This window comes from Rhinopithecus bieti, unplaced genomic scaffold (assembly GCF_001698545.2).
Source record: "Rhinopithecus bieti isolate Rb0 unplaced genomic scaffold, ASM169854v2 scaffold_54056, whole genome shotgun sequence".
Classification (NCBI taxonomy): Eukaryota; Metazoa; Chordata; class Mammalia; order Primates; family Cercopithecidae; genus Rhinopithecus; species Rhinopithecus bieti.
Genome location: NW_016821158.1, coordinates 145,815 through 161,948, shown reverse-complemented (window position 1 = coordinate 161,948; position 16,134 = coordinate 145,815). Strand labels below are relative to the sequence as shown.

Below are 16,134 nucleotides of genomic sequence, written 5' to 3'. Positions count from 1 at the left end.
AATTACAGATGCTCCTCCACCCGGCAGCTTTTGTCGGGGAAACCCAAAGGATCACAAAAGTACTCAGGAAGCTTATGAGCACTTACCAGTGCTACCTCAATTGCCATACCATTTCATAGCATAACGGAGGAGTGCTTATGGCTGAGACATTACCAGCCTGTGGGGAATACTGTCTGCTTACAAACAACAACGCAACTGTGTCCTTGAAGTGTCACCAAGCTGAACAGTTCTTGCAAGAAAAAGTACAAAATTATCATTCTGAGCAATAATGGAGAGAGAATTTACAAGGCACAGGTTCTAGGGCGAGACTGACTGGGATCAAACCTAGTCTGGATACACCTTAGGCAGGTGACTCATTCTCTTCATCTGTAAGGATGCTGTAAACACTGAAAGTGCTAATACACGTAATAACCTTAGAATACAACCTGCCCCGCAGTAGGTGGTCAAAAGATCTTAGCTATTATTACAATTCTTAGAAAGGCAACCCAGGGTAGTCAGTCCTGTGCTGTAAGATTCTCCCTGCACACTGATAGCCCAGAGCATGCATTTCAGAGCCTCACTGACTGGGTTTGACCCCAGCTTACCCATTTACTAGCTGTGTGACCTTGGGCAAGTTACTTACTCCTCTCTGTGCTTCAGTCTTCTCACATGGAAAATGAGACTAATGATATTATCTTAGAGCAGGGGTCCCCAACCTCCAGGCCGTGGACGGGTACTAGCTTGTGGCCTGTTAGGAACTGGGCCACACCCAGCAGGAGGTGAGCTGCGGGCGAGTCACCGTGCCCACCTGAGCTTGGCCTCCCATCAGATGAGCAGCAGCATTAGATTCTCACAGGAGCGCGAACCCTACTGTGAACTGCGCACGCGAGGGATCTAGGCTGCACGCTCCTTATGAGACTCTAATGCCTGATGATCTGAGGTGGAACAGGTTCATCCTGAAACTACTCCCTTCTCTACTCCATCTATGGAAAAACTGTCTTCCACAAAACCAGTCCCTGGTGCCAAAAAGATTGGGGACCACTGTCTTAGAGAACGATGTGGAAAGTCATTAGGATAGGTTACATCACTCGGAACAGTGTCTGGTTTAGTAAGATTTACCACTGCTGCTGCTTCTCCGCCTACTTATTCTTCATCCAGTGCCCAGTTTTCAGCCGTGGTTTTTTCTTTGTCCCCTTCCAACTTTCATTTGAAAAGCAAGCCTAGAAATTTAATTAGCTGGGCATGGTGGCGCATGCCTGCAGTCCCAGAGATGATGCCACTGCATTCCAGCCTTTGAGACAGAGACAGCCTGTCTCAAAAAAGGAGAGGAGAGAGGAGAGGACAGCAAACCTGGAAATTTAAATAACAGATAAAACCTAGAGTTTCACGAAAAAAGCTACACTAAGTATCAGTGAAGAATCCCAGGAACTTCCAATTTCCAAATAATATCTATCTGTTCTCCATGAGTGCAGTCTATGGTCAGACTTTCAGTAAGTATCCTTTCTGATAGTTCATCACTGTTGAGTTAACAAAGCATGCTTAAGACAAAAAAAATCTGCATTCATTATGAATAGCCTAAAATAAAGACTGTAATGTCTATTGCAAAAAAGTAGTTCATCAGCAAATTACCTCTTCAGAAGTTACATGGCACAGTCAGGAGAGAAACCAAGAATGACTTTTAGAACACTCTTCCTTTTAGTTCAGGAGTTGGCAAACTTTCTGTAAAGGGCTAGATAGCCAATATTTTAGCTCTGGGAGCCACACAGTCTCTGTGGCCCTACTCCACTCTGCCAGTTGTAAAACAAAAGTACAAATGAAGGAGTGTGGCTGTTTCCCTAAAAATACTTTATTTATGAACACTGAAAATGGAATTTCATGTAATTTTCATATCATGATACATTGTTTTGATTTTTCTTCAACCAGTTTAAAATATTTAAAATACAGTTCATATGTATAAGCTATTTTTATATGTTACATCTATAACATATAAACAAATTCTTAGCTTAAGGACTGCACAGAAACAAGTCAACAGGTTTCAGGTCAGATTTGGCTGAGAGGCCACACAAGCCCTGCTCCCCTGCTGGTGATTTTAAAGAATTAGGATGTTAAAATGACACCCAGAGCCAAATGAAAGGGCAGAAAGCAGTTCATCTATCTGGAAGGCCTAGAGTTCTGAAACCTCTCACTTCTTACCACACCCTAAGCCACAACAGCAGCCACTGCATCTTCAAAATATGCCTCTCTCCAAGCTTACCTCCTCACCCTCAGAAACAGGCTCACAGTACCGCCTCCCACCCCTAGACAAATACTCTTCCACACAGTTCTGCTCGACTGCCCAGTCTATCATACTTTTTGCCTTCTCCACCAATTTCTTTCTTTCTTTCTTTTTTTTTTTTTTGAGACGGAGTCTTGCTCTGTCGCCCAGGCTGGAGTGCAGTGGCCGGATCTCAGCTCACTGCAAGCTCCGCCTCCCAGGTTTACGCCATTCTCCTGCCTCAGCCTCCTAGTAGCTGGGACCACAGGCTCCCGCCACCTCGCCCGGCTATTTTTTTTTTGTATTTTTTAGTAGAGACGGGGTTTCGCCGTGTTAGCCAGGATGGTCTCGATCTCCTGACCTCGTGATCCGCCCGTCTCGGCCTCCCAAAGTGCTGGGATTACAGGCTTGAGCCACCGCGCCCGGCCTGCTCCACCAATTTCTGAAGAGTCCTCTTTAGTCACTATTTCCTCCCTTGCCTCCTGAACCTTCTGAAACTTAGCTCCTACCCACATCCCTCTGCTAAACAGTCACAATGATCAAATCACCCACTTTGATGACCTTTTCCGTATTCTTCAAGCTCCTCAACCTCTCTGTAGCCTCTCAATCACCCCATTCTTAAAACTCTTGTTTTGGCTTCCTAACTCTGTACTCTAGCTTTCTTCCTAACCTCGTTACAGACCCTTCATCTATTCTGACTACCCACTTTCTAAAAAGGCAAGTGCTGCAAGGTTCACACCTACAACGGAACTTTTCCTAAATCTTCTTCTTTGAATGTGGTCTCATGCACACCCATAACTTTACTGTCACTGCTATAAAAATGGACCCAAATCTCTCTTTCCTTCAATAGCTCCTGCTGAAAGAATGATCGACTGGTACTATAAACTCAACAAGTCCAAAATCAAACTTCGTATCTTCCTCAAATCAAAGTCTTCTTCCTACTTCATTTCATGTTATCAAAGCCCTAAGTTATCCATGTACAGGCTGTGGTAATGCGTTTATATAGCACACCAAACATACAAACTATTTAGAGATAAATCTAACACAATGTGCACTGCATGCGCACTGAACACTATAAAACACTGCTGATAGAAATGAAAGGCAACCTAAATAAACACGGTGACATACTACGCTCGTGGCTTGGAAGGCTCAATAGGTCAGTACTGTTAAGATGTCAGGTCTCTCCAAATTGGTCTACAGATTCAACACCTTCCCAATAAAAATCCCAGCAAACTATTTTTGTAGAATTTGAAAGAATGATTCTAAATTTTTTTTCTTAGAAAGAGGGTCTCCCTCTGTCACCCAGGCTGGGGTGCAGTGGCCTGATCACAACTCACTGCAGCCTCGAACTCCTGGGCTCAAGTGATTCTCCTGCCTCAGTCTTCCAAACAGGGAGAACTATGGGTGAGCACCACCGCACCCGGCCAATTGTTTTGTAGAGACAGGGTCTCAGTATGGCGCCCAAGCTGGCCTTGAATGCCTGGCCTCAAGGGATCCTCCCACTTTGGTCTTTTAAACTGCTGGGATTACAGGCATGCACAAGCACAGGCAGCTGATTCTAAAATTTGGGTGGAAATGCAAAGTTCCTAGAATAGCCAAAAAAATTCTGCGTGGGGGGAAAGAAAAAGGTTTAGCATTTACCTGACGCAAGGCTGCGTATAAAGCTACAGTAAATAGGACAGCATCGTACTGGCATCAAGACAGATATCCAGAGCAATGGAATATAACGGAATCCAGGAATAGACTCTGACATATACAAATGCTCTGACAGTGGTGTCAAGGCAGTTCAATGAGTAAAGAGCAATGGGACCAGAACAATTGGAGATCTATATGGAAAACGCAAATCCCTATTCCTGGATACATATGAAAACTATGTTTTTGGATCCCTATTCCAAATCCCTATTCCTGGATACATATAAAAACTAACTCAAAATCACACATATCTAAATGGAAGGGTTAAAACTGTAGCCCTTCTAGGCCGGGCATGGTGGCTCACGCCTGTAATCCCAGCACTTTGGGAGGCCAAGGCAGACGGATCACGAGATCAGGAGATCAAGCCCATCCTGGCTAACATAGTGAAACCCCAACTCTACCAAAAATACAAAAATTAGCCAGGTGTGGTGGCGGGCGCCTGTAGTCCCAGCTACTCGGGAGGCTGAGGCAGGAGAATCACTTGAATCCGGGAGGCAGAGGCTGCAATGAGCCGAGATCGTGCCACTGCACTCCAGCCTGGACCACAGAGTGAGATTCCATGGAAAAAAAAAAAAAAAAAGCAGAGGGAGATTTGACCCACTCAGAGTAGAAGGTCACGTGAACACAGAACAGAGAGAAATTTGAAGATGCTGTCCTTGAAGCCTAGAATGACGCAGCCAATAGCCAAGGAACGTGAGCAGCCTCTTGCAGGTGGAAGAATCAGGAAAAAATTTTCTCCTAGAGCCTCCAGAGGGAATAGGGTCCTACTGAGACCTTGATTTGAGACCAGCGATGCTGATTTCAATCAGACTTCTGTCCTCCAGAATCATAAGAACACGTTTCTGTTGTTTTAAGCCATCTAGCTTGTGGAAATCTGTTATAGCAGCCACAGGAAACTAAAACAGCTATACTTACAAACAAAAAATTCTGTTTAGTGGAAGATTTTAATGCCCTGGTAACTTTTTGCCAGATTAGTGTCAACATTTGATGGGGTAAAAGGAAATGCACACTTTCCTGTCATATTTTGCAATAAAGAGAAAGAGGGAATTAGTACTTTCTGTCTCCCATGGCAGTTAAGTTCTTCACATTCATCATCTCAGATTCTAACTATATTGAAAAAGTAATATACTAACAGTGAAATTCACTTGGGTTAAGTGGGTTGCCTAAAATCACACAATTAGCAGAAGGCAGACTCGAGATTTGGGATCTCAAGCCAGAGCCCATCCCATTAATACCATGATGCCAGATTTCAGCTCCAATATCAGAACATCAAGATCAGTCATTAATGAATGCAGGAACTAAATGAGCTCCTTCCATTTCCTACCGTAAATGCACTCTACTGCCCTCTGGCCACTCCAGTTCTAACCCGCACGGTATTCGGTGTTTTTCGATTACCACCACCCTGGCATTGCCTTTCTCTACATTCCTATAGTTCTTCTATTCTAGCCAAAACTTCAGCACTGAATTAGTGTTCGTCACGTAATTTTTTTTTTTTTTTGAGACAGAGTTTCGCTTGTCGCCCAGATTGGAGTGCAATGGTGCGGTGCGATCTTGGCTCACTGCAACCTCTGCCTCCCGGGTTCAAGCAATCTCCTGCCTCAGCCTCCTGAAGTAGCTGGGATTACAGGCGCCTGCCCCCACGCCCAGCTAATTTTTTTGTACGTTTAGTAGAGACAGGGTTTCATCATGTTGGCCAGGCTGGTCCTGAACTCCTGACCTCAGGTGATACCTGGCCTCCATCTCCCAAAATGCTGGGATTACAGGCATAAGCCACCATGCCGGGCCTATTCATGTAATTCTTTAATGACTAAATGACTTTATTCCTATTCTGCTTTAACTATGTCCATCAGATAAAAGAGAAATGATTGTAAAGGTTGTGATAACATTCTATTTGGAGAACTACAAGAATAATTTTTTGTTTCAGGCTTACATTAGGATCTTCCACATAAAATATTTCATTAAAGTGTCAGCTTCCCAGAAAATACTATCTTCCTTGTTGGCATCAGATTAGAAGAGCTCTTCACTGGTGATGAATTACCACCACTACTACTTTTCTTTTTTTTTTTCCTTTTGAGACGGAGTCTCACTCTTGTTGCACACACTGGACTGCAGTGGCACCATCTCAGTTCACTGCAACCTCCGCCTCCCGGGTTCAAGCAATTCTCCTGCCTCAGCCTCCCAAGTAGCTGGGATTACAGGCGTGTACCACCAAGCCTGGCTAGTTTTTGTACTTTTAGTAGAGACGGCGTTTCACCATGTTGCTCAGGCTGGTCTCAAACTCCTGACCTTGTGACTTGCCCGCCTCAGGCTCCCAAAGTGCTGGAATTACAGGCATGAGCTTCCACCATGCCCAGCCCACAAATCTGGATGTTTAAAAGGTCCCAGGTGACTGTACCGTGCAGGGTTCTCCAGGTTGAGAACTATGTACTAACGGAATGAAGGAGAGAGGAAAGCACAGATGTGAGAGGTGTACAGCATCCAGGGGATTTGGTGACTGATGCAGACTTAGGGGGGGAGTCGGGGATAACTTTTTGGTTAGTGACTTGAGAGTCTGGCTGAACAGTAGTGCCATTAATCATGAATGTAGAAGAGAAAACCCAGTATAACTAGAAAACAAAACATGCATGCTTATTTGAAATACTTTGCCTTCCCCTCTCTGTTCTGCAAGTTCCATTAAGGTTAAGGTTGTGTCTTGCTCATTTGGTCATCTCCGGCATAGTAGCTTGCACCTATCGTAAAATACATTTTTCCTGAATGCAATTCAACTCTGTGAGGTTCATCTGCCTTATGTTACAATCAGTGGCATGACTTACACATCTTTCAAAAGCTCACCTTGTACAGCAGTGACGACTGGGCTGGTTTCATAAGAGATGCACAACAAATATTAGGTAACTAGCTATTTCCACCCCAAACTCCTGACTGGAAACACTTCCAACTTAGACACCACCACACAGAAGTATACTGGGCAGAGCAAGTATGTCCAAAAGTGAGGTCAAAATATTTGTTCTCAAATCTATTCCTCCTCTACCTCTTAGCAGCTCAGCCATTTGTCTTGAGTCATCCAGACCTAGAACTCTTGAGTCATCTTTGATTCTCTCTCAACATTCAACCAGATTTCAAAAGTCCTGTCTTTCATATGTTCTGCGGTCTTTCTCCCATCAGTCCTCTCCAGCCCCACAGCCCCTACCAAATGGCTCACTGCTACAGCTTGCTCTCTGACTTCCTTTCTTCTCAATTCATCCTCTGCACTGCAGTCATTTTGTCATGTTTCAGACAATTCCAGTTATGTCGCTACCGTGGCTGATTCCTTTCGGTAGTATTGCTCCATGACTCTCAGAATAAAATCCAAATGCTGAACCAATGCCCTTAATAACCTGGCCCTTAACATACTCTTCCAACCTCACATCCCACTAATCCTTCCACCTAGAACAGTGACCTCTCCTCAATCTCATGTCCCCATGTCCAAAGGAGGGCCATTTTTCAAAGCTCAGCTCAAGTAATGTCTTCTGCAACAAGACTTTCCGTGAACATCCAAAATACATTCCCCATTACTTCCTTAAAAAATCTCTCCCTCGGCCGGGCGCGGTGGCTCAAGCCTGTAATCCCAGCACTGGTCCGAGAACGCGGCCGGATCACGAGGTCAGGAGATCGAGACCATTCCTGGCTAACACGGTGAAACCTCCGTCTCTACCAAAATACAAAAAACTAGCCGGGCGGGTGGCAGGGGGCGGCCTGTAGTCCCGCATACTTCGAGAGGACCGAGAGCAGGAGAATGGCGTAAACCCGGGAGGAACCGGAGGCTTGCAGTGAGCTTGAGATCCGGCCGCCTGCACCTCCATGGCCCTGGGCGACAGAGGGCAAGAAAGACTCCGTCTCAAAAAAAAAAAAAAAAAAAACTCTCCCTATTCTGAGTTTTCAAAGTAACTCCTAAGCATTTTTTACCTTTCACCTTACAATATAGTTTTTCATACACAATTTCTTTTATCACCCCTCCTAGACTTCAGAACTCCCTGTGAATAAGCTTTAGTTCTGGCTATTCTTGTTTAACTACCAATTACTTCTCCCTCTATACCCATTCCATGGTTATCTCCTCTTCCTCCTGACAGTACCTTACCAAATGGAGTTCAATAAATACCACAGGTTCAACAGGAGATTCTGGGGACACAGCAATTTCTCATTTTGTTCAGCAAGGCTGTAAATCATAATATCTCAAATCGCCTACAGCAAATCACCCTGCCAGTGACAGAATCCTGTGTATCTCAGCACAATTCAGTAGCTTTACTTCGAAATGTCCACTAATGGATAAATTTTATTTCTCAGTAAAAATAATCCACAAGGAGAAAGCTAACAGCTACAGCTGGTGACAGCAGTGAAAGTAAGGAAAGGAAGAGAAAAGAAAACAATGGTATAAAAGGAACAGTCCTCGAGAGGTCTCTAGACTACATATAATCATCAATGACCTGGGACATTTGTTCAATAAGTAAAACAATAAACAGATAAATTTCTTTTCTTTTTTTTTTTTTTTTTGAGACGGAGTCTCGCTCTGTCGCCCGCACTGGAGTGCAGTGGCTGGATCTCAGCTCACTGCAAGCTCCGCCTCCCGGGTTCACGCCATTCTCCTGCCTCAGCCTCCCGAGTAGCTGGGATTACAGGCGCCCGTCACCTCGCCCGGCTAGTTTTTTGTATTTTTTAATAGAGACGGGGTTTCACCGTGTTAGCAAGGATGGTCTCGATCTCCTGACCTCGTGATCTACCCATCTCGGCCTCCCAAAGTGCTGGGATTACAGGCTTGAGCCACCGCGACCGGCCGATAAATTTCAAAAGTAGAAACAGCAAAGTTCCTTCTTTCCTTATTTCTACCAACCTACACTAATGAGGCATTTTCTGGAACGGTACTATCCAAAGCACTTCTGGCAATGAGGCAAGTGTTCTATTAATCTGTGCTGTCCATTAGGGGGAGCTACTAGCCACATGGCAACTGAGTACTTGGAATAGGACTAGCACAACTGAGAAGTTAATTTTAAATTTTATTTAAATTTAATCAAATTTAAGTAGCCACATGTGGCTAGTGACTAATGTGTTGGTCGATGAATGCCCAGGACATGGAATGTTTTCCCCATGTTACTCGGGTTGTTGTCAAAAGTATTTTTCTGATCAAATGCCATCAGGTTAATAAAAGTTTATGATAAATTTTCTGTTCAGTATACTATCTACAAAAAAAAAACCTTACTTTTTTTTTCCAATTTTTACTTTTACTGAGGAGAAGAAGTGGAGAGTGATTTTAGAGGAGACTCGAGGGAAGGACTGCACGCCAGGGTGAAACCATCAGGCGCTGTGGGAAAAGCATCAGGCGCTGTGGAAAAAGGCTCTTCCTGCGCCTGAGAAATATCCTAGGATCCCGACAGCTACTTGTGAGCTACAGATGATCCCCCTTTTAAAGCTGAGGACACTGAGACTGAGAGCAATTAATTGACTTGCTTATGACCATAGCTTAAACTAGGATTTAAATCCATGTCCAGCTGCAGAGTCTGAGCTCTTAAACACTACATTTTATTTTATTATTATTATTTTTTGAGACAGTCTCTGTTGCTCAGGCTGGAGTGCAGTGGCACAATCTCGGCTCACTGCAACCTCCACCGCCCAGGTTCAAGTGATTCTCCTGACCCAGCCTCCTGAGCAGCTGGGATTACAGGCATGCACCACCACACCTGGCTAATTTTTGTATGTTTAGTAGAGATGGGGTTTCACCATGTTGGTCAGGCTGGTCTGGAACTCCTGATCTCAAGTGATCCGCCCACCTCAGACTCTTAAAGTGCTGGGATTACAGACGTGAGCCACCGTGCCCGGCCTTAAACATTATATTTTAGTTGCTAAAACAAAAATGGGCAGGATGAAAAGTAGGTTAGGTAGCTCTCAGCAGACTTGTTATCCAGAGCATAATAAAAGCTGGACCAGCCAGTTTGCTTGGCAAGAAGCTAAGGATGTATCCAGGCAACTTTTCTTGATGGCTAGCAGGTGATGCTTGATAAATTCATACATTCCTTCAACCACAGCCATGATTCTAAGCTGGGAGATACAGGAGCGAGCAAAACAGAACAAGTCCCTGCTCTCATGGGGTTTATATTCCAGTGAGGGACGCTCTCTAATGAGATGACAACTGAACAGGCACTGAGTGAATAAAGTGGGTCAGCTGTGTGGAGAAGCAGTGGAGGACTGTTCCAGGCCAAGGCAACTGCAGGGACAAAGACGCAGAGGTAGCAGCATGTTGGGCACGCACAAAGAACAGCAACCAAGTCAGTGTGGCGGGGCACAGTGAATGAAAGCAGGAAACAAGCTCGAAGTGTTAGGTGGGGCCCACACCCTGTTAGTACTTAAAGGTCATTGGGAGAATTGGAATATATTTTAAGATTACGGAGAACTGTGAGAGTTGGGCAATGAGGGGCAGGAGTATTAAGAAGAGTGGGAGAGACATGATCTGACTGATGTCTTAAATGAAACACCAGAAACTGTGTGAAATTAGAGTGTGAGAAAGCAAAATCTAGGCGGAAAAGTTAAAAGCAACCTTTTAATTGGAACCTTTTGAAGTAGTTCACTTGGGAAAGGAAGCTTAGGGCTGGGAGCGGTGGCTCACACCTATAATCCCAGCACTTCGGGAGGCCCAGGCAGGTGAATGGCTTGAGCCCAAGAGTTCAAGACTAGCCCGGACAACATCGCGAAACCCCAACTCTACAAGAAATACGAAAACTAGCCGGATGTGTTGGCACGCACATCTGCACTCCCAGCTTTTTGGGAGGCTGAGGTGAGAGAATCACTTGAGTCTGGGAGGTGGAGGTTGTAGTGAGCTGTGATCACGCAACTGTACTCCAGCCTGGGTGATGGAGTGAGATCCTGTTTCGGGAAAAAAAAAAAAAAAAAAAAAGGACCACAAACGAAGCTTAGATGAGCAGGACAGCTACAGAGATGTAGAGATGGGGAATAAAACTAATTTTACGACAGACTTTAGCTAAATACATATGGTCAAATCCATAGTCATGGATAGATGGAAGGAAAGAAGGTTGTCCTCTAAACAAGTCACATAAGAAGCTGTATGCTCAGTCTCTCAGGAATTCTGTTCACTATTCCTAGGCACTATCTCCCACATTCTCACACAGCCAACCAACCATTGTCAGGGAAGTTCCCATAGTGTGTTCACAGATCATTCAAGTTATATGACACAGATATCTGCTATTTATTTATATTTAAATACGTCTCTCCAAACAAGCATAGCAGGCTCTGAGAATCTGATTAAAGCACAAGCAGGATTAATGTCCCACAAACATTTTCTACCTAATCTTGTCTTCCTTTGCATAGCTTCAGGTTAATGAGCTAAATGGCCCAGAATGCCTCCTAGTTGAAGTTTGCAACATCGTTTCTAAAAAGCTTAAACCCCAACAAAAAGTTGGGACACAAAAAAGGTAAAAGCAAAACTGGCTTACACCTGCAATCCCAGCACTCTGGGAGGTCGAGGCGGGCAGATCAGCTGAGGCAGGGAGTTCAAGACCAGCCTGGCCAAGACAGTGAAACACCGTCTCTACAAAAATTAGCCGGGCATGATGGTGGGTGCCCGTAATCCCAGGTACTTGGGAGGCAGAGGCAAGAGAATCACCTGAACCCGGGAGGTGGAGGCTGCGGTGGCCGAGATCGCGCTATTGCACTCCAGCCTGGTCAACAGAGGGAGAGGGAGGAAGGGAGGAAGGGAGGAAGGGAGGAAGGGAGGAAGAAAAACTGCTAAGTCAGAACTTCATGACTGCTTACCTAGCGATCCCCCTGCTAATTTAACCCTGAAAGGATGTTTTCTTCGTGTGTTTAAGGAGAGATACCCCACTGACGGGATGTCTCTCGAGGCACTTGCCAGATGACGAGTATGGATGATGAGCATGCTGACTTGGCCTGTATGAGCTCCTCAGGGGTTGGAACCCCACTGCATAGCACAGCAGGGGGTCAGTAAAGCTCCTGAATGAAAAACCCGCCGCCCTCCACAATCTCAACCTTGCTACTGTATTCCCAAAACACTGAACTTACCTTCCTAGTGTAAAAGCGCCAGACTACCCATTACCTCACAGAAGACCTTCCTGAACCTTTCCACCCACCTCACTCCTGTGAGGAACAGCTATTTGCTGTGTACAACAACATTCTGTGATTGACCCAAAAAGTAACTTCAGAGAATGTCTTGGGTTTTCGCCCCTTTTCTTACTCCCCTGCTTTCACCTCAAGTTTCCCCTCCAGGGATATGGCAGAAAAAGCAAAGACAAAAACTGGCTGCCTGCTAGGCGCAATGGCTCATGCCTGTAACCGCAGCACTTAGAGAGGCCAAAGCGGATGGACTGCTTGAGCCCAAGAGCTGGAGACCAGTCTGGGCGACATAGTGAGACCTACTCTCTCTCTTTTTTAAGACAGGATCTTGCTCTGTCGCCCAGGCTGGTGGAGTTCACTGCAACCTCCGCCTCCCGGATTCAAATGATCCTCCCACCTCCCTAGTATTACTGCTGGGACCACAGGCACCCGCCACCATTCCATTCACTCCAGGCTGGAGTGCAGTGGCACGATCTCAGCTCACTGCAACCTCCGTTTTCCGGGTTCAAGTGATTCTCGTGCCTCACCCTCCCGAGTACCTGGAATTACAGATACGTGCCACTACACCTGGCTAACTTTTGTATTTTTTGTAGATACGCGGTTTCGCCATGTTGCCCAGGCTGCTCTTGAACTCCTGGCCTCAAGCGATCCTCCCACCTCGGCCTCCCAAAGTGCTGAAATTACTGGCGTGCGCCACCACATCGGGCCAAGACCTTGTCTACGCACACACAGACACAACATTTTAATTAGCCGGGTGTGGTGGCGAGCGCCCGTGGTCTCAGAAGGCTGAGGCAAGAGGATCGCTTGAGCCCAGGAAGCTGAAGCTGCAGTGAGCCGTGACCGCGCCACTGTACTCCAGCCTGTGGGACAGAGCGAGACCCTGTCTCAAAACACACACACACACACCCCAAAACCAACTGGGTGCCAGTGCCAGCGATCTCTGTAACTTTGCCTAAATTCCTTTATCAATAAAGGGCAAATATACATGTCAGGCCTCCTTCACGAGGTTATCTAAAGTCTAATGCAAATGAAAAAAGCCGACCAACTGTCACGTGCTGCCCAAATCTAAGATCCATCAAGAGATAGGTTCAGTCAAAGCTCAAAACCAACAGGACAAGTCGTGACCAAGCACACTGCAGTCACTCAATAAACAAAGGTCAAATAAGGAATATTCTTCTCCAATAATGGTGTAAAGAGGAGAACCACGCTGCCCAGATACAACAATGTCGCTGCACGATTCCTGACAGGTAACTCCCAATCTCTGGGCCTTCTTTCCCCCTACATGTACAATAAGGCTTTGACAATGAAGGTTTCTAATTACTGCTACATTAAGAGAGGCAGACTCTGAGAGACCAGAGTGCCTTAACCTGCGATGTCATAAGAAGTGCACCAGACCTGAGGGTAGGCACTGGACCGGGAGGCAAAGGCACAGAGGTCTGGTTTGAGCAGCCCTCTTGTGAGCAGTGTGACCTTGGCCAACTCCCTTCCCGCAAACCCCTTCCTCCCGTCTTTATCGGTACGCCTGGCCTGAAGGCAGGGGCTGCTGCGGAGCCGGAGCCGCCAGTGCGCCCGCCTGCTTGACCCCAGCCCGAGGAGTCCCACGCTCTTCCGCAAGCAAGGGATGGACCCCTTCCGGATGCAGGACGTGCCAGGACAGCAGTTTCGATTTCCTAAGGAGAAGGCTTACTTCCCCCGGCGTCCCGGCACCGCCGGCAATCAAGAGCCTCCCCTGCTGCCCTCGGGGCCCCGCGGCTGCACGCTGCACCGGCACGAGACCCGCCAGCCCCGCTCCGCAGCCGGCCGCAGTCCCGCGGGGTCGGCATCGCGGGAGGGGCGTTGTCATAGAAACCGCGCTCAGGACCCCAGCCCGAGCAGCTCAGGACCCCAGCCCGAGCAGCTCAGGAGAGGCTGCACAGAAAGGCTCGCGAGACCCGCGGAGCCCCCATGCAACCACGCCCGGCCTTCCCCTCCCAGGGCAGCTTCTCCCGGCCAGCAGCGCCCCCACAGCTCCGCGTCTTCCCGCGCGGCTCCACAAAAAACCCTACCTTCCGCCATGTCTGGCCGGGCACTGCCTGCAGCCTCGCGAGAAGTGCGCGGCTCAGGCGGGGCGGTGCAGAACGGAATCACCAAGTCTCGCGAGAATCATGGGAGGCGCGGCAAAGGGCGGAGCCGAGGGTAGGAAAGGGTGAATGAAAGTGGAGGGGATGCTGGGCTCTGGGGAGGCGGAGAGCCGGGTTTATTTTACCGGGTGTTTTGAGGCTCGAGATTTATTAAGCACTGATTGAGCCCTGTCATATTCCACGTCCTTGGCAGGGCACCGAAAAGGATGACACAACGAATGCAGACTACTCCTCGGAGAAGCTTGGCAGTGAGAGGGTCAAGAGAGGGGGTTTGTTGGTCCTTAGCTTGTAAAGGTAGGAGAGGCTGGGAGAAAGGAGCCAGTGGAGAGGTGCCTGGGGACGTGGGATGCTCGGCAGGCGATGCAGAACTCAGGAAAACGGATTAAATTTGGCCTAGAGGCAGGTCACCTGTTATTCCACTAAAACGTTAGGAAATAAGAACATGCGTGCAGATATATAGGGGAGAAGAAAATCAGGGAGATTATTTGATGACATCGATTTTATGGGTGAAGTTATGAGACAAGGAAGGAGACCAAGAAGAGCGAAGAAACTTTGGAAGAGGACGCTGAAGTTGGAAGGCCTGGTTTCAAATGCCTCATGTATGTCTTGATGGATCACTTTTTTCTAGAACTCAGCCACCAGGCTGTAGTAACAGATACATTGAATTCTAGCATTTGTCCAGGGCTTGGGATTATATTGCCCAAAATAAATTGAGGGTGCTATGAGACGACAGCCCAGGCCATCAAACATGGGATGCAGACTGGCTAGGGACTGACGGAGGAGCCACGAAACTGCAGGTCTCTAATAACTGAAGGCCAGTGCAGTGCAGGCAATGTTGTGAGAGCTTGGTGGTTACAGTAGCAAACAGGTTCCTAGTGAAGTAGCACTAGGAGATGATAAAAGTCCAGGACAGGCCGGGCCTGGTGGCTCACGCCTGTAATCCCAGCACTTTGAGAGGCCGAGGTGGGTAAATCACCTGAAGTCAGGAGTTCAAGACCAGCCTGGCCAACATAGTGAAACCCCATCTCTACTAAAAATACAAAATTAGCTGGGCATGGTGGTGCACGCTTGTAATCCCAGCTACTTGGGAAGCTGGGGCAGGAGAATCGCTTGAACCTGGGAGGGGGAGGTTGCAGTGAGCTGGAGGTTGCAGCCAGCAGGAGGTTGCAGCGAGCCAAGATTGTGTCACTGCACTCCAGCCTGGGCAACAAAGTGTGACTGTCTAAAAAAAAAAAAAAAGTCCAGAGCCACGGAATAGAGGGCTGAAGTGGAAATGAGAAGCCAGGAAAATTAGATGTTGGGATTTAGAGGTAGGAAAGGAAAGGAGCTTCAAGTGCTAAAATCTTTGGCAAAAATGGGGAGGACTAACTATATGATTAGTTAGACAATTGCAGAATGGAAGGCTAAACAGTAACATAGCTGAATAGAATGAGACCTTTCTTGTTTTTGTTTCTGTTTTTTTTTTTTTTCAGAGATGGAGTCTCTGTGTTGACCAGGTTGGTCTTAAACTCCTGGTCTCAAGCAATCCTCCCACCTCAACCTCCCAAAGTACTGAGACTACGGGCATGAGCCCCCGTGCCCGGCCTGGCATGAGACCTTTTCAAAAAAGACTTTTACTCAAGGGAGAATCGAAAGAATGCATCAATAGTTCAGGATTGCCGGGAAAGTGGTGGCCTTGGAGGACAGCCAGGAGTAAGAGATAAAAGGTTGGAAGTAAGGAACTAAATTAGCTATACCTGGTGATGTAGGCTTTTAGTTGTTGCTACTTGGGAGGCTGAGGCTGGAGAATCGCTTGAGACCAGAACTTTGGGATTGCAGTAAGCTGTATCCTGCCGCTGCCACTGCAGCCTGGGTGACAGAGCAAGGCTCTGTATCTAAAATAAATAAGAAAAGAAAAGAAATTTTAAAAGAAGGATCTGAAAACGGAATAAGAGTGTCAGAAACGAAAGGGAGGATTTTTTTTTTTTTTTTTTTTTT

General features: G+C 46.8%; 1 protein-coding gene across 4 annotated transcripts in view; it reads right to left on the bottom strand.

Annotated features, from left to right (window-relative positions):
- The window catches only part of ANKFY1 (ankyrin repeat and FYVE domain containing 1), a 97,702-nt gene extending 83,552 nt beyond the window's left edge, over nucleotides 1–14,150 (bottom strand). For 3 of the 4 annotated variants that reach the window (XR_001882985.1, XM_017860190.1, XM_017860191.1), the window contains exon 1: nucleotides 14,083–14,150. Coding sequence is in view for 3 of the 4 variants with exons in the window: in XM_017860190.1 (XP_017715679.1) it covers nucleotides 14,083–14,092 (10 nt within the window). In the remaining variant the exon portion in view is untranslated. Of the gene's footprint in view, nucleotides 1–13,724; nucleotides 14,034–14,082 lie in introns of those variants that run through there. The other variant, XM_017860194.1, reaches the window with a different exon arrangement.
- Between the last annotated feature and the right edge of the window lie 1,984 nt (nucleotides 14,151–16,134).